At 38.7% G+C, this 24,515-nt stretch overlaps 1 protein-coding gene across 2 annotated transcripts in view; it reads left to right on the plus strand.

The window, feature by feature from the left end:
* Window positions 1-24,515, plus strand: part of CHID1 (chitinase domain containing 1) — a 126,758-nt gene continuing 102,243 nt past the window's right edge. Inside the window, exons 1-7 of one of the 2 annotated variants that reach the window (XM_009889354.1) lie at window positions 1-167; window positions 1,549-1,698; window positions 2,544-2,676; window positions 3,692-3,736; window positions 5,079-5,185; window positions 6,662-6,723; window positions 15,895-15,987. In XM_009889354.1, coding sequence (XP_009887656.1) covers window positions 15-167; window positions 1,549-1,698; window positions 2,544-2,676; window positions 3,692-3,736; window positions 5,079-5,185; window positions 6,662-6,723; window positions 15,895-15,987 — 743 coding nt within the window. In that variant the 5' untranslated portion in view covers window positions 1-14. The remainder of the gene's footprint in view (window positions 168-1,548; window positions 1,699-2,543; window positions 2,677-3,691; window positions 3,737-5,078; window positions 5,186-6,661; window positions 6,724-15,894; window positions 15,988-24,515) is intronic. The other variant, XM_009889355.1, reaches the window with a different exon arrangement.

Genomic DNA, 24,515 nt, shown 5'->3' on the forward strand with positions numbered 1-24,515 from the left:
AGATTTGAACCCTTATGTTTTCAGGGCAGGACAATCTTGACATGCAGAAAAACACCATGAGGCTTCTCTGTACTTCACTTTCTCTTACCATGATTTGCTGGCTAGCTGAAGGTACCCTGTCAAAAACAGATGCAAAGAAAGGTGCTACGAAAAGCCTGGAAGAAAAGGTAGGAGAACTAACTGAAACACTCATCTCATGTAACGTGTCCAGTGAACCAACTGAACTTTGGTAAAGAGACTCTCGTTCTGTCAAAACATTGTTAAAAGCACCTGTGGATTTCCATTGAAGCCTATGCTCACAAATAAAACTACCTGAAACTGTCCTTTCCTTCAGCTTTTATGAGTGTCACAAATGGATCACTCCTTGAACAAATGTGATGTAGAATTCTGGAGCTTTATCCCCCATGGAAGCTGCAGAAGCAGGAAGTTTTTGTCCCCCTCTTGCATAGCTAAAGGAGACTTACTTCCATCCCTTTGGAAAGCCAGGGGTGGGGAGCAGTAGTTTGGGCCAGGAATGCTAGGTCATTTACTAGTGGAAAGGTGTTCTCAGCATTGCCAATGGGAAGGCTGTATCCTCCTAGAGGAGTCTGAAGAGCCTTCTAACCAGCAGTTTATTTGCAGGCAGAAATGGTTCAGAGGTCTGTAGCAATCTAAGCAAGCAGAACCAACATGCTGAAGTCTATCTTAACCTGCTGAGCATGTTCTTGTTTTCTGCCTATTTTCTTTCAAAACTGCAAGAAGGCACAGCAGTGCAAAAGAAAGGGTGTGTATGGAGAGGAAGTATCTTTACCAGTGCATATACCAAGTATATGTACTTAGTGTTGCAAAGCGCATTATGTAAAAAAGTAGTCATGTTCAAAATCCTCTCCTTAACTTATAAGTATAGTTAATCCTTCATTATGCAGATACATCTCTCATTTGAATTGCTTGCTTGCTCAGTGTCTACCAGGAAGAAGATCTAGTCTGCAGGTAGTGAGGATAATACAAAGTGTTTAGACAGGCCTTATCTTTAAAGTCCTTATGGTGAATCAATAGTTGGTTTCTGCATACTCACCATGCACACTTTATTAGGCCTTCTCACTCTGTTTCTGTCTGCTAAAAGTACTTCTGCTATTTCATTTGACCCAGGTGTTCAGAACTCTGGCCTTCAGTAACCACAGTGAAGCATACTCAGTCTAAAATATATCCAGTTTAAAAGCCATCTTCAAATTATTGGTTAAGAACTCCTAACCCCTGTTTATCATTTCTGGGATAACATGCCAGAAAGCATTGACTAGAGAGCAGAGCACCATCAGCTGTGGTGAATGATGTTCTTGATTATTTTTTTTGTCTATGGGTTTTTTGCATGGCAAACAAAGTAAGTTTACTGATGGTGACAAATAATTTCTGAGCACTTTCCTTTTTCAGTTTTAAATCTAACTGTTCTGCATCGTTTAAAAGGAGTGCTCAGAGTTTAATGATGTGATTTTTTTTTTCTTTTTGAAGTCTGTTGTTATTGAAAGTGGCTACTTCATATAGCTGGTTCTAAAAACTGTCTTCTCCCCCCAGATGCTGCATTCTGATAAAAATGTGCAGGACCGGGGACTTGTAGTTGTGGATCCAAAGGCAAAGGATATTATACTGGAACACAGAAGTTATTGCTCCAAGAAGATGAAGGAAAGACATTTCTCTGGAGATGTTCTGGGATATATTACTCCTGTAAGTTAATAAAATGAATAAAATTGGTGCTTTGAATGAATATGCGATAGACTGTGCTAATCTGCAATCTTGCATCCCTGCTTTAAGAGCTTTTTTGTAATAATGGGAACTTCTGGTCAAATACAGCCAGTGAGAGGATTGTTTGATAGCTGGCCTGGGATTCAGGTGGTCTCAAACCCTTCTTCTCCCATCCATCTCTTGGAGGATGTCTAGGTTGTTTTTCTTCTCACTGGTAAAACGGAAATGATAGTGTTCTCTTGTCCTTGATGAGCCACGTGAAGTTCCAGTAAAGTTAGACCAGGAGGGCTACGAAGTGTCCTCGTACTATGCAGCTACCAACTTGAACTTTCTAAATAAACAGTAAAAAATTTATGCTGCTGTCAAACTGATCTCTGTTCCTATCCAGTCTTACTATTATTCAAAGCATCCTGTCTTAAATAATAAATGTTTCTTCCTTTTGTTTAGAGGATGCTTTTCACTTGTTTCAGTCTTACACTGCACAAAAGAGAAATAGGTGCCCTATAAATTTTCACCTTTCTCAAGTTCTCTTGAACATAAATGCAGAGTCTGTAAATTCAAAACTGTGTTGGAATCTATGTGCAAATTCATGTAGTTCAGGTGAATTTGCACAATTTGAAGATTGCCTTTCATGTAGCTATCAGAGTTTCCAGAGTACTTTCTTATTTAAATAAAAATAACATCCCAGAAGTTTTCCTCAAACTAACAAACAGGTATCTAGCAAATTATTACATTTATTTTAAAGAATTTGTATTGGTCAAAAGTCAAGTGAACTGTGTATCTTGCTTTTGAGTCTCTCACTTTCTTTTTCTCCTTTCTTTTGCAAGTGGAACAGCCATGGCTATGACATTGCTAAAATATTTGGAAACAAATTTACACTAATCTCACCAGTCTGGTTACAAGTGAAAAGGAGAGGGAAGGAAAGGTTCCAGTTCACTGGGCTCCATGATGCTGATAAAGGTGTTTTTTTCTTTTTCTTTGAATATGCATTGCAAGTAAGATTACTGGTCTCGTTGCAGACTGGGTAGCTTTGGCAATACACGCATGTGGGTTTTTCTGGGACTGCCTCATGGTGAAGTACTTTGATCCATTACATCTTTTTGGGAGTTTTCTTCAGAGTGAGCTTCTTTCTCTCCCCACCTACCTCCACATGTGTACATAGTTCATCTGTCCAAAGAATAAGTAGAAAGATTGGCTTTTCCAACAGGCTGTCTACAAAGCCTCTCTTAAAAATGGAAGGGACGAAGAATCTGTACAGGCATAGAGACCATCTGTCTTTGGTGTTTGCACTGTGCGGTTGTTTACCTGTTGTGTTTGTTTTTACCTCTGCAAAAACCTGTGTGTGAATTTGTTTTGGGAATGGAAGATAAGAGAATTTTTTCCCTCACTGTCAAGAAACTGGCAACAAGTTCAGATTTCAGCTAGTATGTTCTTAAATAATAACTAAGCAGTTTCTGGTTTTGAACTTGATTGAAACATTTGTCTGTGGAATCTCATTTAAAACAGCTATGATTCTAACCATTTTAGTGCCTGTTAACAAATTCATTCTAGTGCAGTGACTGCCAAGAGGAGTGGATGGGACACTTGAAAGTGCCATCTTATCCCCCTGCCCTCAAAAAAAAAAAAATAAAATTGCTCCCACGTGATGCTTGGTAACTATAGACAGGTTGTTCTGAGTAGGCAGTAAGATAGATTCCATGATGAGGCAGAACTCTAAGCAGCAGGGAGGGGTTTGGTAGGGACTACTATAAGATTGTAGTAAATGCTAGTTATGCTGTGGTGGAGGTGAATAGCTTCAAATTCTGTGCATCACAGGATGTTTTGTCTGTGTTGGTTATGAACTAGTAGTCTGTGGCAGGAAGACAGCTATAATGAAACTGCGCTACGTTGTTTGAAGAATGCTTGAAAATATGTTGTCATTGTCAACATCATTTATATTTTAACAGTTGTTCTCTTACTTTATCCTGTTTGACAGGCTGGATGAAAGATGTCAGAAAAACCTCCAAAAACATCAAAATAGGTGAGTCTCTGTTTTATGTTTGTTTGCTTTTCATCTTCTTTAACTACTAGCAGAGGAAAAGGCTTTGTTCCAGGTGTATATGGGAGAAAGGGAGGTTACCTTAGCATAGTTGTATGAAGGAAGAAGTCTGAGAAGAAAAATAAAAGCAGTTAACTATAGATAGTTAAGTAACTGAAGTGTTGATCTAGTTGGTGCCCTAATGTTTTGCCTTAACCTCTTGTCTCTGGATAAATCCGGGATCACAGGGTGCTCTCTGGAGGGGTACTTCATATATAGCACTATATGCTTACCTGGGGGAGCAGTTTTCAAAGTGGTTGCTCAGGGGTTCTGCTCAGTTAAAAAGAAAAAAAAAATATCCAAATCTGGGTCAGTCGGACTTTCCTGCATGATAGTAGAAAAGTCCTCCTTTGGCTCTTCTCCCCTTGAAGCTGGGAACTCAAGGGAGTGTGTGTCTCTAGGGAAAATGGCAAACATTGCTATAGAGGTAATATTGTGTTAGACTTCTTAGATGTGTCTATAGCAAGAATTCTGTGGCACTGTGAAACCCTTTTTGATTCTGAAGGGAGTATGAAACTTGAGATGCATTAGAAAAATAGAATGCTCAGTCAGATATTTTAAATTACTTCATCTGCCAGATGATAAGGCCTTTGAAATCTCTCTAAACTCTTCTACAATACTTTTTTACATCCTTGGTGGTTAGAAAGGGCTTTAACAAAGCTCTGTATGAGTTATTGGCTTTTCCAGTGTGCATGGTTGCCGACTGTTCCAACAGCAGTTTTCCTGACTCTCGTCTGACAAGGTTTCTAAAGTTTTAACTGTGTTGCTAGAAAAAGAAATTACATGAGCTCAAATGTCCATGTTTTCCAAAATAAAAATTTGTCATAGGGTCTTGAGATGAGAAGAAGAGTGAAGTAATATAAGGCTGTGTACAAAAGAGTAAATTAGAGTTTGAGGTGAACTTTTCTATCTTGTTCTTGTGGTAGAAGAGATGCACAACTTACAGAAAGATTGCTCTTTCATCTTGGTGTTTTTTTAGGAGTCTACTTGGGGCCCTAAGTGATAGTTCAGTTAAGATAGTTCAATCAAGTGAATGTGTCTGTTCTTAAAACTTGCAACAGTGTTGATCTTTAACTAAAGATAAAAGGAAGAAGAGTGTTCTACAGTGTCAATTTATCTGCACTGCTAAAGTTGATCAGAGTAAAAGAGCAATGATCTTAGTCATGGGTTATGTTGTTTGGTGGCATCTTTGCTTGTATCTGATGTATTCTGTTTCTGCAGAAATATTCCAGTGTAGATAATAAGTTCTTAATCTTCACTACTGATTCATGACTTTGCTTGATAGTGCCTCGAATTTTGTTTGATGGCTGGACTTATCAGGACTTCGAGAGTGTTTTTGGCAGTGAGGATGAGATAGAGGAACTTTCCAAGAACATGGTTCTGCTAGCCAAGGTAAAAAGAGTTTTTGCTAGTGCTTATAAAATAGCGCGAGATGATATTTGATTAATTTTTTAATGGGTATGTTCTCATTTCCAGTAGTTTTATATTCTAGAAAATAAAATTCTGCTCAAAACAGTAATGAGACAGGATTCTTAAGAGTGTCCCCTAATGTGTGTCCAATTCCTGTAAGTATGCGGTATAGAAACACTTAAATGCAGTTCACTACAAGTCTAAAGTGAGACTACCTAATTCTGAACAACATAGCCTTGTTACGTTATTGTTGGCATCTGCTCTCGTGACTTTTGCCTGCTATAAATTGTGATTGATAAAAGCTGTTCCAAACAGCTGACAGGCTGAATGTTACATAGGCAGTAGTGGATACCTGATAAATTTCTCATGGAGGTTGCCTAGTGAGCAGGCTGCTTTCTTTTTAATTTATATTAAAAAATAAATCTATTAAGCATGGACTATACTGGTTAGTGGTGGTTTTTGATAGGCAGAAAAAGGGTCACGGGTGCAATGAGTGCTGTTTTCTGTGTTACAGAAGTACATTCAGGCTCAGTGTGCTAGAGTTAATGAGCCACTTCTAATACCAGTAATAGCTGACTGAATATGTGTTACTGTACAGTTTTGCTCAGGTCTGAAAAAAACATTTTTCTTAAAATGTTAAGAGGCCGGGGAGAGGAGAAGAATATTTCCTTTAAGGAATGGTTACTGTTTGCTAAGGTTTTCTGGGCAGCACTTTAGCTAATGGCTTTAAAGCTGTGCGTGTGTAGGACTAGACAGGTTGCACCCAAAAGACATTCAACTTCAGTGGTTGATTCATGACAGCAGGCTTAATTACTGTCAGAATAAGTTTTCTCACTTGCTACACGATGTAAAGAAATCTTAATGTCCTCTAGAGGAAGATGGATGTAGGGGTAAACTGAATAGTTTCTTAAAATTTGTAACCAATACATCAATTTTAGGTCCGCAGTAGCAGTTGGCCTCTTAAGGAAAGGGTACTCAAGTACAACAGTATCCTTGATCATGCTAAACATGAATTATCACAAGTGAGATTTATTGTGGGAGATGTTTGGAATCATGCCTATGCCAAGTTAGCATTTACATCCTTAGACTCAAGGGCTCATGAGTTTTTTCCCCAGTATACATGTAAATGGGTGTCAAATGATTTACTTAACAACCGTCTTTCATTAATAGCTAAATTTTTCCAATTCAATACTGGTTTATCCTGCAACACTAGAAGTCATGGATAACTATTACAGATTTTCATCTCTTGCATGTTTATTAAATAATGCGTGCTTCTCTTTGACTTCATGAAATGCTACATTAAAGATGAAGCTGGTATAAGAATACAAAGCACATTCAATCTGTAATAGTACAAGTAAAACTACAGTAATCGTGTGCTTTGATGCTGTATCTCTGATACAAGCCTAATGAATAAGCATGGTGATTAACTGTATATCGTTGTTGATTCCCTTTATTTAGAATGAAAATTTTGATGGTTTTGTAGTTGAAGTTTGGAGTCAGCTGGGAAATCAAAAGCAAACGTGAGTATAAGTCCTTAGGATGCAATTGCTAAAAATCGACTCTGCTAAAGCATCTTTTTAATTTGTCCATATTGATTTGAATTTGCCATTATAAATAAATACACATTCTAGGACAAATGAAGATTGTTCCAGTTATTGTAGAATGAAGTAGACTCTACGTGTGCTCAGAAATTACATAATAATCTTTGCAGTGGACCTAGCAGACCACATAAGCCTTTCATACTTGAATTCTGCAAGATGTTACTGTTGTGCAAGGGTGAAGAGGGTACCTCAACTGCATGCTTACTCAGATGTTGGCCCTGGCCTTTATTATAACATTGATTGGTTTGGGTTACTGGGGGAAGGTTGGAATCATGGCATACTTTGAAGACCACCAAATCTGAGTTGATTGGGAAACCTTCCAAACCTTTATATAGACATCTTTTAGACATACTGAAACTAAAACCCAAATCCCCAACCTGAAGCAAATCTAGGGAGAAACTGCCAGTTCTTGCAAGCACAGTATATTTTAAACTTTGGAGTAGTTGATTTACCTTTTGGTGGCTCCACTACGGAGTTTCAATGAGTCTGAATTTATTGTAGCTACTAAGACTGAAGGGCTTATCCATATTAAGCTGTTTCCCGACATGTTCTAATCAGTTTTCCTTGAGCAAAAGCCTTTTGCCAAGATGTCTTAACATCTTGGACAGAGTCAAGGGAAGGCAAGTTCCAAACTGCTCCTTCAGGAGGAAAAGGCAGAACAGAATGTATGGTAAAATGAATGATTCAGTACAGCAGTCTGAAGATTTTGTGTTAGTTCCCTCAGGAAATTCAGGCATCCATTCCCTAAAGCACAATATTCCTACCATTTCGCTATTGCCTAAAATGTCTGGGGGAAAATAGCTTAAAAGAAAGCTCCACAGAATGAACACTTCATTATGGAAGACTTTCACCTTTCAAAAATGGTTACTTCAGGTTATTCTGTTTAGGGCAAATGTTATTGACTGATGGCGTATAATAGTTATTTCTGGAACTGAACGTGCTATTAACGGAGTCCTACATTTTCCCTGTAAAATCAACACTTGGGAACAAAGAATTGAAACTGCACAATATTTGTAGCTTTGTCAGGGGCTCCACCATTTGCAGTGAAACAAATAATCCTTAAGATAGATCCTTTTGTGCATAATTAGGTATTTTTCCCAGGTTGTTCCTAAGTGTCGGCCTCTATACTGAGCTCTGAAGCTATTGGAATATCTTAATAAAATAGCCAACAAGGTGATTTAAGCCATTAGTAACTGCCAGCCAGAAGTTTCATGTAGTGATCAGTTTATCTGCTGCGCTTACTGTATTTCAGTAAAATCGATGCTTTTCCTATTAGTTAACTTACACAAATGTAAGAAGACTGTATTACTGTAATTTTAAGACTCACTGAAGACCAGTTTAAGCATGCTAGCATCAAAGTGGTGTATTGCAAACGACACACATGAACAAAGCATACTTTTCTGTTAGCTGCAGGGTGAGTTTACTTGTGGCATGGTAAAAATGTTACACTTCATCAGGAGTAATGCTGGTTCAAAACATCATTGTTTGTCCCATCTTGTGGGATAAGAACTATTTGTACTAGAGGAGGCACTGCTGTGTAGTCGCTCTAGCCTTTAGTACCTGAGTGTTATTTAGGTGAAGTAATAGAAGCACCACTTACACGTTCAGTGTCTGTTTACTGATAGACAGGAGTGGGAAGTATTTTCCATAACTTCAGAGAAGGAAAGGGTTATTGTCATAGAATAGAATGGTAACTGCCTTCTTTGCTGAGTCAGTGATGTTTGATCATATGTGGCCGCCTGTAAACAAGACTTTAGAATTATCCTAACTAAAAATGTGAAAGATGATGTTTGACAGAAAAACATGAATAGAAACAAAAGTTACGAACTGCAGATTTTCTTCCTCTTCAAGACCAGTTTTTATTTAGGTGCTTTATTGTAAATTCATCTGTGGGTTTTTTCCTTCCATTATTGCCACTCCCCTAGAAATGGTTAGGGTATGTTGCGAAATACCTTGTGGTGGGCTTTCTGAATAAGGCTAACCTAGGGCTTTGTGTGTGGCAGAACAGTTGTTTTGTGAAAGCAGGAGAAGCACGTCATTACATTAAGATTTTTGTCTCATGATGCTTTTAAGTTATGAGACCAGTGTCTTCATTTTGAGATTGTCAGTTTGTCTATCACTTGCTCTGAAACTGGATGGCTTGAGTATCCAATGTCCCAGGGGTTTTTCCTATCGATGTTTTCTGGAGTGAACAGGTGCTTCGAACAGATCTTAAGGGGCAGAATTAACTGAACTTAGCACCTTGGCAAGCCTGTATTTTCATTGCATATTGCATACTGTTACTTTGGGATCTCTTCATTTCCTTTGGAGCAGCAGGGAAGAGTTATTCCTGATAAACGGGTAAGCATGGATGGTCTTTTGCTTTGCTTGTCCCTGTCACAAAAGAATTGGAGCAGCTCATGGCCTCTTTAGGCCACAGAGTGGCAGTATTGTGACATAATTCATACCTGATCTTCCCTGTCTGATTGTGTATTGTGTCTTTCGAAAGTGAAAACCAACAGTAGTTAAGCGTTTTCTTAACCCTTGGAAGGGTGGTGGTCAGTTGACAGGTGGGTGTCAAGACAGAGATGACCCCTAATCCTTCAGAGATATGAAGCATTCATAGAACAGCAGTTCTGTATGCTCCATATAGAGCTTCTGTATTAACTGTTAAGTACCTAGTGTAGGCTTTCTGGATTCAGATCCTTCAAGGTCAAACACCTGAAAGTAGCTTAATCTATTTCCAAGTAAAGGAACAAAAGGTCATAATGATGCTCATAGTTTGCCTTCAAATTACTTTGAGAGCTGTCTGACAATACAAGGAGACCTGCCTAGCTAGTACATTTTATTCCTATTATTTAGTGTGAACATGTTTTAGATTAAAAAGAAAACAAAAAATCGGTTTGTTTTTTTTTTCTGAAATACAAAGAATAGTTAAGCAGTTAGCAAGAAGTTATTGAGACTCAACATAGGTGCATAAAAATATCTGGGGATATGCTGCAGCTGCCAGATTGCCTTATGAAATGACAGGGTGGCGGTGTGGATCTAAGTAAAAAATATTTCATTTAGAATCATTATGGCTTTCATTTCCCAAAACCTAAAGTAAATGGATACCTAGCTATTAAATTAATAAATAATAAAATGACACTCAAGTATTCTAATGCATCCTTTCATGTATCTGTGTTGAGGGGAAAGCTATGGAAATGATTCCTGTTATTTTTTCTAATCGTGTTATGGAAAAGACCCATGATCCCATCCAGTGCACTACTTTAGTGGTGCAGGAACACTTGATATAGATAAGTTTCTTTATCAGACTTGAAATGATCAGAGAGTGGGATTTGCTTATGGAACATTTGTGCTTGGTATGGTGTTTCACAAAATCAACATCTACTCTCTAAAGTGATTCTTTAGAGCGCACCTATATTTCTTGAGTTTGCAAAAGAATCTGAAAACCTGCAAATTAGTGTCCTAACTCACTAATAAATTGGGTTATGATTTAAGCGCTACATATATCAGAAAGCTGGATTAATTGCAGCTGAAGCTGTATTCTCAGTAGAGCTCAGCTGAGCAAGTCTTCCCATGAGATACCTTTTTTCAATAGCTGAACATGAATTCTGGTTGGATTAGAGAGGCATGATGACATCTTCATAACACGTGCTCTCCCCATTGACTTGATGTTGGGGCTTGAAACACTGAATTGTCTGAAGACCTTTTGACAATTAAGTTTTGTAAATAACTCCATATAACAGGGTAACAGTGTTAGCTCTGTGCAAAGTTTCTGTAACCCATAAATCTTGTGACCAGCCTCTTTAAGAACCTGTGATCACTGAGTATTTTTAAAATGTGGCAAATTTATACACTTCTCTGTCAGCCGTTCGCATGTTTCTAGGAAATCTTGGGGTTTGGGTACTCACTTCAACATTAGAAATGAATGAAAATTCTTCCAGCAAGGCCCGAGGAGTTATCTAAAAAGAGCCTTCAGTTTCCTGTTTATCCTAGCTGGCATTACAGATGAGAGAAAATGTTGCTAAGAAGCTATGTGCTGGCATCCACTAAGACCTGAAATTCTGTGGTTTAAGGCTCACCATGTATCTTCTGGTCTACATCTTATTAAACAGAACTAACATAATCTGGTTTTGTTTGTTTTCAAGAACAAAAAATTCTCTAATCATTCTGATTTGGGAGTTGAATTGCTCTGTAATGCTCAGCAGACTAAAGTCTTAAATTGTATTATTATCTTAAATTATATCAATCATTTGTGCTGCTTTCTTTTGCACATTAATTTAAATGTTTATTTTACCAACAGTATAAATTTTATATGAGAGAATTATGTGCCTAAATATAGCTGCCTGGTTTCATGTTAGATAACTGCAGCAGCCTGGTCTCTGGCTGTTCATGTAGGGTCCTAGGTGCCTCGAGTCTTACACAGCAATCCTGTATGCATGCTTTGTATATCTTTGGATCTATAGAGTGGCATTAGGTTCGTATATTTAGATGCTGAAATACCACCTGTTCTATCTGAAGAACCTGAATTTTCTTGATGTATGTGTGTGGACCTAAAGGGGTTTATACTGACCAGTTCAGGCTCCTGTAGATGTCTAATACAGTACCCTCTATAGTACTGTGATTTCTGGGAATAGAGTTATTGATACACAAATCACAGTGAGGTCAAATTTAATGTGAGGTGAAAGACTGCATCTAACTGATGCTGCCTCCTCTCATGCTGACAATTATTGCAACAGTGAAAAAGTATTCAGCTTCCCCTCTTGTGTTCTAACACATAGGAAATTAATCTCCTAACAAAAGTCTAAATCAGCCAAGATATCCTATGCACATGATACTTCAATTCTAATGTGTTTTGCAGCTTCTTATAGTTTAAACTTGCTTCTTAATTAAGTAACTGTCTTTTATCTAAAACTTTATTGACTGATTTTGCAATAAAATATTCCAAGTTATTAATCCTGTGGCATTTAAGTTTAGAAATGTACATGGCAGAAACATTGAGATAACTGAGCAAGCAAAGGTTCTCCTGCTTATTTAGCTAACAGCTAGACAGGATGATGTCTCTTTTGCTAATCTCACTTGTGAGTTTATTGGGTGTTTTTTTTCTCCAGAGACTTCAGTCATGTTGTGAAAAAGACATGAATGTGTATATTATTCTGGTCAGTCTGTCATTAGCTGACAGATGGCACTGCCATCACACAGAATCAATCTGAAAAACGTGATATTTTTGTCACCATGTGCTGCAGGCACTTGGTATCATGCAGAAGATGACCTTCAGATATCTTATTAATGTTGGTAGGAGTATAGGAGAAAAAAGCTCTTCTGGCAGTTCTATCCTTCATGTTAGTCCCTGAAAAATTAATCTATTAATCAAAGGTTTGCCATAATTCACTCCAGTTTCTTGGTATTAACTAGGCAATGAAATGGCACAAAAGGGCAATTTCTTCTTGAAACAGACAGCTTTATTCTGTCTAATTTTCTTGACAAGGCATAAATTTTAGCGAGTACTGACTACCAACTTGTGCACAAAAGTGGCTGAAGTTGGAAAGTTGCAGAGTTCTGAAGGGTCACACAACTGAAGAGAAAGATATAACAGCCTTGTGTGTCTTCTGCAAGCCTTTTCAAATACACCTACAGCCCACTCTTGTGCACTGAAGTAAACTTGAATACGTGTCTCAAACACATTAGACCAGCATTACCAGAAAAAGGGAGTTCTGAACAAATAAGCTTCCCTCAAACCTTGGGTGATAAAAATTTGGAGGTCTGTGTAAGGGAACAAGATACTTTGAAATTATGAACACTTGGAAAATTGACATGCCAAATAGTAGAGATAATAGAAGGCCTGAAATAGTAGGAATGAAGTAGACCTTAATTAGCTCAAGATAGAGTCTTAAACCTGCCAGTGTTTTAGTAGCTACTCTGAAGTTATATTTGACAATGGTGAAGTCTCTGGTAAATATTTAATGAAGCCCTTTCAGGAAGACTGATTCTATTCCTACTTTCCTGCACCTCATTATAATGTTTAAAATGTCAGTAGCTTTTCTTTCAAAATTACCAGTGGTAATATGGGAAAATACTGTGTTTAAAACACTGGAAAGCACTGTTGGGACACAGTAAAGTTTTAACATATAGCACACAATAAATGAGCATTCTGCTATTGCTGTTTGGGGGAGAGGGGGAAGAGTGCACGTTTGATTTACATAATCTGTCTTGGCTGGCAAATGGAAAGGAGCCTAAATTAAGTCATTAACCATTAATCCTGCCTGATTTGCTAAAAAGGTTTCAGGGCCCAGAGATCTGGCTTGACAGGTTAGTGAGTTGATGTTAATGTGAGTTTGTTGAGCAGGAATCTGCAGTTGTCCAGCTACCCCTTTTCTTCCTGACCTCCTTTGAGTTGAAGCTAATTATTTTTTTGGCCAGAGCTATACTGCATAGGCTGGGTGGCAGGAGAAGTGGCTGTTTTGGTGGAGTCTGGTTTTAGTTAAGAGTCCTGTGTGCTAGCTACTAAATAAAACCAGCAATCCAAACTGTAATACTTCTGTTTGTCAGGCGGCAAATATCTGTCCTTCATTTACGGTTGTAGGTTGTGGTTCTATGCTGTATGCCTTTCTAGTTTTAAAATATGACTGCTTTTGTGCGGTCACTGTTTTTGTGGTTGCATCACTGCTTTTGTGGATATATTTTTCTCTCTGCTGGCTACCCACCAGTGTCTGACATTGCCAAAAAAGTGGGAAACCTTGAATTTAATATTCACTTGGTTTTTTTGTTTTCCTCTGCATCTGGTTCAAAATAATTCCAACTGCTTTTCTTTTTATCCTTCCAAGCATTGCTATCTGGGTAGCAAAATTTGAGGAGCTGATGCAGATATGTCAAGATGCACAGGGGGAGCGAGGGTGTTAGCCTTGTTTCTAAATGAAGAAAAACCCAAACCCAAATGTTATCTTGCTTCGCACCTATGTTAGATTCTTTTGTCCTGTTCTGCCCCTCCTTCTATCCCCTCCCCTTATAAATAATTGAATTTAAAGTTAGCAAATGTTTTGCATGGTGTAGAGGTCTCAAAAACCCTACAGCTAACAAAGGCAGGCTGGCAGAGAAGAGAGATCCCTGCTGATGAACAGTATAGAAGAGTCTCAATGCCAGAGGAATTGATTCTTTGGTCAAATTTGTCTTGTATATAGCATTTCTGACATCTATTAAAGGGTGCACTCATACTGCAGTTTGGGCATAATTAGTGAAAAAGGTCACTTAGCCATGAGACACAAATCAGTGAGAAAGAAGGCTTAGCTCATTTTAATACTGATTATAGGTTTTGATAAGATTATGTCATGTGGGAGCTGTGAGGTGTATGTTGGAATCAGTAAACGTCTGTTTAGTTTAGTGTTGTAATTTTTTAATGTGTTCCTATGGAAAAGGACTCTTCTTTGCTATAATTGATTTGTCTAAGTCATGACACTGTTAATGTGGAATGCATATGATAAGGAAATGGGAGGGAAAGCTGTTACTTTCCCAGAGCAAGAATGGTAAAAGTACATGCTGCAGACAGACTGAAAGCTGATTCCTGTAATCTCATATTTCCCACCGGAAGAGAAATATAGGTGGCAGTGTGACAGGTCATTGTCAAGAGCTGTTCAGCACAGCCAGCTGTCAAATTGTAAGCACAAAATACTGATGGTATTGGGAAAGTGATAAAACTCGCTTTGTTTGTTTGCCAGGATTTTGAGAGTAATGGCTTTTGTAGAGTCCTTAAGAAGTTTTCATCGGGCATCAAACCGTTTCAGGGAAAATGAAAATACTTGGTTACCTTTGGATGGTGTCTACATTGTGCAAGTCAAGCATCATTACTGTGATGGATAATTATATTGGAAGATGAATAATTTCAGAAGAATATCTCTAGGATGATGCTACCTTGAAAGGCAGAACAGTAACAAAAGTTGGTTTTGAGAGCTCAGGTCTAATCCAGTTTAAGAGGAGCAAACAACTTGGATGATTGCTTATGTATATCCTGCCTTTCCTGCTTTAGTGCTTTAAGCCTGCTGGAATGGGTTGTGAAGTTGCTTTCTACTAGGTTCAGATTTAAGCATAGTTCTGAACAGATCTAGAATTCTGTGCTAATATCATGTCTCAGTCCTTTGTGGATCCACCATACCAGTAGGTAAATATGAAAGTTGACTTTGTTCTGAAAAATCAAATGACTTAAGGGAGGCACACAGAAGGGCCTTATAGTGCGCTTTATATTGCGAATTGAAGATAATATTGGACTCCTCTTCAGATAACAATTAAACCATTAAATAGCCATTAAACTTTTTTGTTTCTGCAGTCTGTGTCTGAAGGATTTTCTATTAACATCACCCTTCAAATCAGGAAGACTAAAAACAGTTTACAGGAGAATTTTGGAGTTTATTTTCCTATCAAAATGTTTAGAATATGGATATGAAAATCAGCCTTTGTGAAAGTTTTTAAACGATGCATATGGAAGGTGATACTTTCAATATGACATGTCAAACATTTATTTTGTAGTTATACAGTAATGTACTGAGAAACAAAAGGATTGTTTATACACAAAAAAACAGCTGCAGAAATGTTTCTAAACACAGGCTTCAGAAATATCCTTTGATGATTGCATATCTTGCTGTGAAAGCATCTTTACAAATTCTTAGACCTCGTGTAGTATTAGAGTGACAACTTGAATCTATTCAAGAGCTGCTTGTTTCAGAACTGTGTTTGATTCTTCTATTGATTTAATTCTTTTTACTGAATATGACCTCAAGATGTGAACTGCTCTGATAAGATATGCTGGTTTTACCTGCTAACAATGCACAGTTAGATTAAAATAAAACTAGGAAACATTTTAGCCCCAAGGTGATCAGTTCCAATAAAACTAAGACTGTCTCCAGCAGTTCAGTGTTCTTAGTACTGGAAGATGGTAGGACTCTGATCAGTCATCTTAATTTTTTTTCTGCTATCATTGTCATTCACTACAAACTGTGTTTGGCTGTCTTGCCAGCTGCATCTTTTCAATTATTTCTGCAGTTGCTTGTTAACTTGTTCTTGCCAATATGAAGCACCAGCTTTACTGCCTTTCTCTCTAACAATATATTTCTATTTCAGGGAATTGATTCACTTGCTCATTCACCTTTCTGAAGCTCTGCATGAAGCACAACTTAAACTCATACTGGTCATCCCTCCTGCAGTTGCAGCAGGGTGAGTATCACTATTTAAGTGGCAGGTTCCAGATGAGATATTTTCTTGTCTGATACACAATAAATTGAAAGCTGCGTATAGCTATGCAGCTTAAATGAATAAGAAATAATTTGAGTTTGATTGGTAGTCCTGTCTTCATGTGTGTTGCACTGAATAGTCTTAGTAACTATTAGTTACTAAGTTTATTTATATTTATATAAGTAACTATTAGTTACTAAGTGTGTTCATGTATAGCTCATAATTTTGATGATGAAATAACTTGCAGAGGGACCTGCTATTGTGGTGTTAACCCAGAATGTCTGGTAAGAACTTCCAGAACAATAAGAGCAGAAACACTTGTGGAGGTTAACTTCTTGCCAAGGAGTGTAAAGGGTTTCATAAAGGTAGCATGTAAAAGAACTTTCTGAGCCTCTGGGCACAATTTCAGCTATGATAGATAGTAGTTATTCTTTAAGTAAGAAAAACAGAGCTAGAGGAAGGAATTATATCTGTAATGGGGCTGTGGGTTTTTAAAATTATTTATTTTGACTTGGTAGTTCATATGTACAGAAAATGCATTTAGTTAGAGGATAATATTTAGAATTGTTAATGATTCTGTTTATTTGTGCAGTGACTTCAATCTGATGGATGTAACAGTTTATATGCTCTTCTGGCTTAACAGCAGTAAGCAGTTCTTATCTCTCGGTGTTTACAGAAGAGAGATATTTACTTCCTAAGATTGTATTTTGTTGAAAAAAACAAAACCCAAGTGGAAAATGAGAATGTAATTTCATTGTATGTGGAAGGAATTTGAATCCTCTTAAAGTTTTTACATTTTTAGGAAAAGATTTTACATTATCTCTAAGTGATCTACAGTAAAACTGAAAAATCACAGCTTTACTATATCTCTAATGTTTATCTGGAAAGAAAATGGCACTCCAGACTTCAAGGAGATTATGTCTTGTCCTTCAAGGTTTTGTGTGATCAGTCACTGAGTACATCCATGTGAGAGTGAGCAGATAGAACTGAAGACAAGGGTGGAATGTGATTCAGAATACCAGCAGAGTGATGTGACTTCATTATTGTGATTTCAAATTGAAATGTGGGCTGTGCCAACTCTATACAGCTTTATTACCAAGAGTTTTGCCAGTATCCATCTGCCATTTGGTAACATTTGTTCACATTTGGATGCCCTTCCAGGTGAAAAAATGCATGGTATTCTTGCATCACGAGCATAGCTATCTGTTGTGCTACCTTGTGGAAAAGTGTTTACGTTATACATTAGCGCTACAAGGATATACAAGGAATACATCATGCCTTTCAGAGCCTTGTGGCAGTAACGGTTATCTTATCCCCAAAACTGCCAAGTTCTGAATCTGTATTCCACTCTCCCTTTCCTTGCTTCTCAAAGGTAATCACAGAATTACAGAATGGTAGGGGTTGGAAGGGATCTTCGGAGGTGATCTAATCCAACCCCCCTGCCAAAGCAGGTGCACCTAGAGCAGGCTGAACAGGATGCATCCAGGCAGGTTTTGAGTATCTCCAGAGAAGGTGTTGTGGTTTAGGCTGAACCAGCCACTGGGGATGTGCGGCACCCCATATGGGACTGACGAATGCTCCCCTCTACCTCTCTTCAGAGGCACAGGAGGGAAAAAGAGACTTATGAGTTTAGAAGGAACTAAACTACTTGAATGAAATAAAATAATAAATAAATAATTAATAATAATAAATAATAAAATAAAAAGAAAATAATAAGAAATAAAAGAAATACATACAAAACCATATCAAGCTCCCAGGATGACAATTGGTCCACTGGCTGGCACTGAGGAAGTCCCAGACTGGACTCAGTGACAGACAGGAACTGGATTCCGGATCTGGATTCCGGATTGGAATCAAAGGCAGACGAAAAGACAGTCCTCCTTGGACACTGGCCATTGAAGAAAGAGGCTGACTCTTTGATCCCTCAGCTTTTATACTGAGCATGATGCAGATGGGATGGAATACCCTGTGGGTCAGTTTTGGGTCACCTGTCCTGTCCGCTCCTCCCTGCAGGTGGGACCCCTTTATGCTTGTCTGCTTCTGACCCTCCAACGGGGCAAATAACAAAATTAGCTGGCCTTGGTTGTTATAGCAGTAAGTATAAGCAAGATCCTCTCTGCATACCATCCCTTGGCATCAACTATAAACATAGGTCTTATCACTCTGAGAGAAAATATTGTCTACAAAATATGCGGCCAATTTCAGTAGTTAGAAAAGACCCAGCTAAGAATCAAAGTTACTGAACAAAATTGGTCCTGTTTTACCTCAAACCAGGACAGAGGGAGACTCCACAACCTCTCCAGGCAGCCTGTTCCAGTGCTCTGTCACCTTCAAAGTAAAGAAGTTTTTCCTCACGCTGAGATGAAATTTCCTGTGTTCCAGCCTGTTCCCGCTGACCCTTGTCCTGTCCTTGGGCACCACTGAAAAGAGTTTGGCCCCATCCTCTTGATACCCGCCCTTTAGATATTTCTAAGCATTGATGAGATCCCCTCTTAGTCTTCTCTTCTCCAGGCTAAACAGACACGGGTCTCTCAGCCTTTCCTCATATGAGGGATGCTCCATTCCCTTGATCATCTTTGTAGCCCTCTGCTGGACTCTCTCCAGTAGTTCCCTGTCCTTCTGGAACTTGGAGGGGGGGGGCAGAACTGGACCCAATATTCCAGATGTGGCCTCAGCAGGGCAGAGTAGAGGGGGAGGATAACCTCCATCCACCTGCTGGCCACGCTCTTTTCAATGTACCCCAGGAGACCACTGGCCTTCTTGGCCACAAGGGCACAGTGCTGGCTCATGGTCAACTTCTTGTCTACCAGGACTCTGCAGAGCTGCTTTCCAGCAGGTCAGCCCCTACCCTGTACCAGTGCATGGGGTATTCCTCCCTAGGTGCAGGACCCTACACTTGCCCTGTTACACTGTGGGCAGGCGAAATGTTAAATTTATGTATATGTCACGAATGATGGCCTTTTACTGTCAGAGTGAGAAGCTCCAAATACCTATTAGTTGTTTTTGAGAGGTTTGGTGGGGGCTCTTGTCATATGGGAGTGCAGAATAATGAAACATAACCAGTTTTAGAGGATTACATAAAAGAAACAGTCTTTCTAAAATAATTGAGTATGTTGCACGATGTTTGGCTAACTAGAATAGGTGGCACATGTGCTAATCCTGTGTTGTGCTTGTTCCTTACCTCTAAATTTTACATAATGGAATAGGTACCTCCTCCTGGTTATGCAGTTATTTTTGGCTTACTGGGCTTGACTTGCTGATCATGATAACCAGGGAAGTCTTGTAATATTTGCATAGTTGGCAATGCAACATTATTTTTTTTCCAGGTTTCCTTTTTCCTTCAAGCTGTTTGGGAACCTTATTCCTGCACATGAAAATTCAGTGGTGTAAGTCAATCTTAAATAGAGAACCATTAGCAGGCATTTTTCAGATAAAAGTTAGCAGACAGCTAAAGAAAAATATTACAATAACTTTTATAACTTATAACAGTATGAACAGGCTCAAAGCTGCCACAGTTTATGACAGTTTAACAGCACAGTTTCAGGATGGTGGTGTACAACCTCCTAAGTTTCTTGTAGGCTGTCACAATCTTTCAGTGTACATTCATTTTCAAGGTGCCAAACGGGCTGAGAAAATGAGATGCCTGAGCAGGCTTGTAAACGTCTCTTCTGCGGCTGGACTTTTCTCTGCAATGGTCTCAAGTTTTTGTTGAGTTTTGTGAGGTCCAATAGCACGAAGGAGAAACAAAGCATTTCTGCCTACAGGTTAAGCTTAAATGCTGCCTGCTAAAAAGATTCAGGACCCTGTAGTGGTGACTAAAAAGTTGTCTATGTGCTGAGATCAGTTAGCGTCTGTACTGTAACTGTGATGTCACCTCTTCAGCTCTCAGCTGAAGTTTGAAGTTTGTGCAAACTCCTCAGGTTCGTCAGACCTTTTCTATATGTGGTATTCCCAGAGCTGGAGGCAGTAGTCACTTGACCACCACACAATTATTTGAAAGAAAGTTCAAGCCATAAGATGCAGAGGATTTTAAAAAGGAGGAAGCTTTTAATCAACACTGTTTCTCAGGATGAGGCATCACATGTGTTGCAAGTAATCAGAGCTGCAGGGCAGGTATGTTGTTCCTTACTGTCATGCATGTCTTTGTGTTGAGAGCCAATTTTGTGGCTGGTAATATTTGAGTCTCAGGAAGCCAGCTTTCTCTGTCAAGAGAAGGTTGACAGTCATTCAGATTTGCTTCAGAATATAAATGCGTAGGAGCTTCTTCTGATGCATGGATGGCTTTGCTGGTAAAACTTTTTACTACAGACAAGGTTTCAGGAACTGAACCATGCCTTTGGCTGTTGTCCTCCGACATGCTAGCATGGTTCCCAGTAAGCTGAAGTGTTATATGCTGTATTGTATTAACTCATTGCACCACAGAGTGATAACTGCAGTACTTCCTTAAAAATAAAGACATGGAAACTAAGTCCTTAAAAATCTATTTCTGGCTCATGAGATAACATTTGCAACATTCACAGACCATTAATACTCTCATTTCTTGCAGATTTCTCTGGAAAATTGTGGGCTGGTATGCCTTTGTGTCACATGGATGTTCAGTGGTGATAAATACTTTGAGATTCTTGTGGTTTGGTTGTCAAAAATAATGAGAAATTACTATGTCTTCTCTCCTGTCTGTCATTTATTCCAATCTTTCATGCTGCCCTCTCATGATCTACATTTCATCCCAATTGATAGTTCCTTTTTAAAGCAATTTTCTGTTGCTATTAATTGTAGTCTATTACAGATAAAGCAAAGGAGAACACTTTAAAACATTTTTCTAAAATGCCTTAGCAGTCACTTCACCACATATGCTTTTTAAAATGCTAATGCATGCTCTGGTAGAATTTAAGTAATTGCTGTAAACAATGTTCACATTAAAGTGCATTTGCTCCTTTTGGTGGTAGGGAAAAAGTGGGCAGTAGTACAAACCTTAAGATTCCTGTTCATCATGATGCCTGTTGACGTTACCAGATTCAGCCTCATAGCCAGAGGGACCTAAATCTGTTTTGTTTATATACAGTCACATGGTGCTCTACAGTCTAGTTTTTCTAAATCCTGAAACAAGAGTTGAAGCCACTATAAGTCCTCTGGATTCTTAAACACATTTTGCCTTGACCAGAATTTGCTTTGTTATGGTAAATGAATCTTTCAGGACTATTTTGCAGTCAAACACCACACTGAGGTTTGGACCTTGTGTTGTGATTGTTCCTCCTGCTGCTGTCCTGCATATTGACAGGGTAGTGGGTTCATAGTTCCAAGACTTTTTTGAACTGGGATTTAGAGATGCCCTGTTAGAGCTGGGAAGAGCTGTCTATCTAAAGTGCAGTTTTTAACCTGAAATATACATTGCCTGCCTGTCCCTAAGTGGCCTTATCTGTAGAGGAGTAGTGAAGTACTCCTGTTTTCTAGCTGCCGAAAGGAACACTCATAGTTTATATGAAAGAATCCAAACGCCTCGTTCCTCTAAATTTTGTTTCTTTATGTATTCCTAAAGTTTTTGGGATTTTTCATAAACCTTTTTTGCCCAGGAAAATGCATTAGTCATATTCTTCCCATTTAATACTGTTATATTAGCCACCTGTCTGTGTCTTCCATGCGTGTCTTCCTATTGCGTTAACTAGAAAAAACACTCTAGCTTCCTGAGTAAATAGGTAGCTGAAAGTACATTCATCAGTTATGGAAACATCCTAAAACGTTCACAATGTCTATGCATGCTTTAAAGCTTAGAAAGACGTTGGATTTAATAATATCAATAAACAGAATCCTGAAATTTTCCTTCTGCCTAACTTGACTTCTTAGATAGTAGCTGTACTTGAAAATTTTTGATTTATAGGATAACAAGGCTTCAACTGAAAAGTGCTTCCCATTGTGTATTAAATATCTCATGTTATCAAATTCTTCCTGTCTTGAAATTCACTTTGGGTTTTAAAACTTACACATGGTTGAAAGTGTGCTTTAATGCATCTTATATTCTTTATTTGTTGGAATCACTGCAGACTGTTAATCAAAAATACAGCAAAAGGCATGGAAATAATAGAATCAAATAATATATTAGAGTTCAGCAGCTGGCAAAAGACTGATAAAGGAGACATGAGATGTATGTGGAATACCCTAACCAGCTGGGATGCTAGGAGCTGAAACATTGTTCCTTTTGTGTTCTACCCTGATTAAAATTTAAAGAGAGAGCATAGTTAAATGTAAGCGGTTTATTTAGGAATTTGTAATTTAGACTCCTTTGATATGCATTAAGATCAAAGCAGCCTGGCAGTAAATGGTATCGGAAAGGAGACATTTTTAAGAGCTAAAAATACTGGTTTGCTTAGGGAAAAAAAGTCTGGAAAATGCAGCATTGTGCGTGAAATCAAGTGCATGATGCAGGAAGGAAACTTATTGGGTCATCTCTTTAACTTCTTGAATTCAGCTTTTGCAAACAAAGACTAGGTGAGACTGGTCCTCTAGCTGAATCTTGCTTTCAAAAATGAAGGATCCGGTGGAGCCTTTGGTTTTTGGTTTGCTTGTGACATATTCTGGGCTAAAAGAAAAAATAATTGTTTTTTAAATCCAGATATTTTATATATTCCTTTACAGCTTTTTTTTTCTGTATCTGTTTATGGCATTGTCTAGAGGCAGTTGCACTAGCATAATCAAGAGGTGGGAATGTGTGTGGAGGCTGATCAGGAGGCAGGAATTGCTCTAGCAAGCTTTGCTGTCACAGAGAATACATGTAGAGCTATCATTGAGGCAAACACAGATTGAGATAGTTAGTATTTCCATCTACCTGATGTGCAGGAATTGCATGATTTTCCTGCAAACATAAGTGATTTGCAAGAGAGAGGAACAGCAGGAACCAAAGCTAACCAAACCAAAGCTCTAAAAAGTGTGTGTGTTATACTGTGACTTTCCTTTGGGAGGGGAGACTTGTGGTTGTATATGTCTGAAGAGAGGTGCTAGGATTGCTGTGTTATGTAAATGGTTGCTAGACCAGATGGTTTGCTGAAGACTTCCAGCCTGTCTTTCAACAGATTGTCTCAAAATGTTAGAATGTCACTGCTTTTAACATGCATGGATATGGATGCGTGTATAAACTATATGAGTACCATTTCTAAAACGACAATGTAGCCAGGCATATTCTGCCCATTGGTGGTGGTGGGTAACTCCATATAGTGCTGACTAATCCTGGGCTTCGTTAAATTCCTGGCTTAAATATGTACACTTCAGTCAGTATTGTACTACAGAAATCATACTGGTGAAAGCTGTGTGGGTGTTTTTATATGGATATCACAAGCCTCTTTCTGAATTGGATATCTGTGCTGGAGTGAACTACCTTTATACCTAAATATGTTGTTGAAAAAAACAAAAGGCAAATGGGACTTGAAATTTGGTTGAACCTGTTCTCTTAAGGCTATAAATCACAGGGAATGAGTTGGTTATTTTATTTTCTTCTCTACACTAACATGCTTTATAATATGTTGCTTTTTCAAAGGCAAAGATTGAGGCTTTGAATTTGAATAGTAACTCTTTCCTGTCTGCAAGTAAATTGAATTTTATCTGACTAGATCATTACATATTTTGTCCAAGTTCAGCAACCGTTTTACCCATGGTGCTTCCCAGTTACTATGAAGAAAACAATGAGTAAAGAAAATTCTTAAGTTTATTTTGATAAGCTATCATCGGAAAGAGCATCAGTAATACTTCTGTCCGCTGCTATCATGAGAAAGAGCAAAGGCAGACAGAAAGCTCTCAGGATCTGTAGGTAAGATGCTGCCTTTACAGGCATTCTGAATCTAGTTGGTTGTTAATTTTGCTAAACACAGTGTTAAATAACTCCATATTTACAGACAGGTTGTTAGTAGTCACTTTTCTTGGACTTGTATTGTTCGCTGAAGTATAATCCTTTGCAGAAAGTAGCAATAAAAAATGGCATTGGCTGTGTGTCCTGGTTCCGTCAGGGATGGGGTTAATTTCCCCAAGGAGCCGGCAGGGGGCAGGCATTCCATACCACGTGACCCATGCCCGGGCTGTAAGAGGAGCTAGCCGGGGCAAGGAGAGCAGTTGCCACTTGGGGGTGGGGTGCAGCGGCGCGGGTCTGGTCGACACGCTTCGTGGTGGTACTGTAATCGCGTTTTCATCTTTCCTTTTGCTGTTCTGTTAAATTGCATTATTTTAACCCACGAGTTTTGCCCTGATGATTTCTTTTTCCACGAGTGTGGGAGTTGCGCGAGTGGCTGCGTGGTTCTTTGTTGCTGGCTGAGGCCAAACCACGACAGTCCTTTTTGGCGCCCAACGTGGGGCTGTGTTTGCACCCCTGGGGCAATCAATTCCAGGTGTATTGGATACCCTTCCAAGTGAAAGCAAACTGTGGCCTGCACTCTGCCGCCAAAGGGATTGAGAAGAATGCATTGGCGATATCAATTGTTGCATACCACTTGGCTGCCTTCGACTCCAGTTCATATTGAAGCTCCAGCATG

This window comes from Charadrius vociferus, unplaced genomic scaffold, assembly GCF_000708025.1.
Source record: "Charadrius vociferus isolate BGI_N301 unplaced genomic scaffold, ASM70802v2 scaffold467, whole genome shotgun sequence".
In the NCBI taxonomy this organism is placed as follows: Eukaryota; Metazoa; Chordata; class Aves; order Charadriiformes; family Charadriidae; genus Charadrius; species Charadrius vociferus.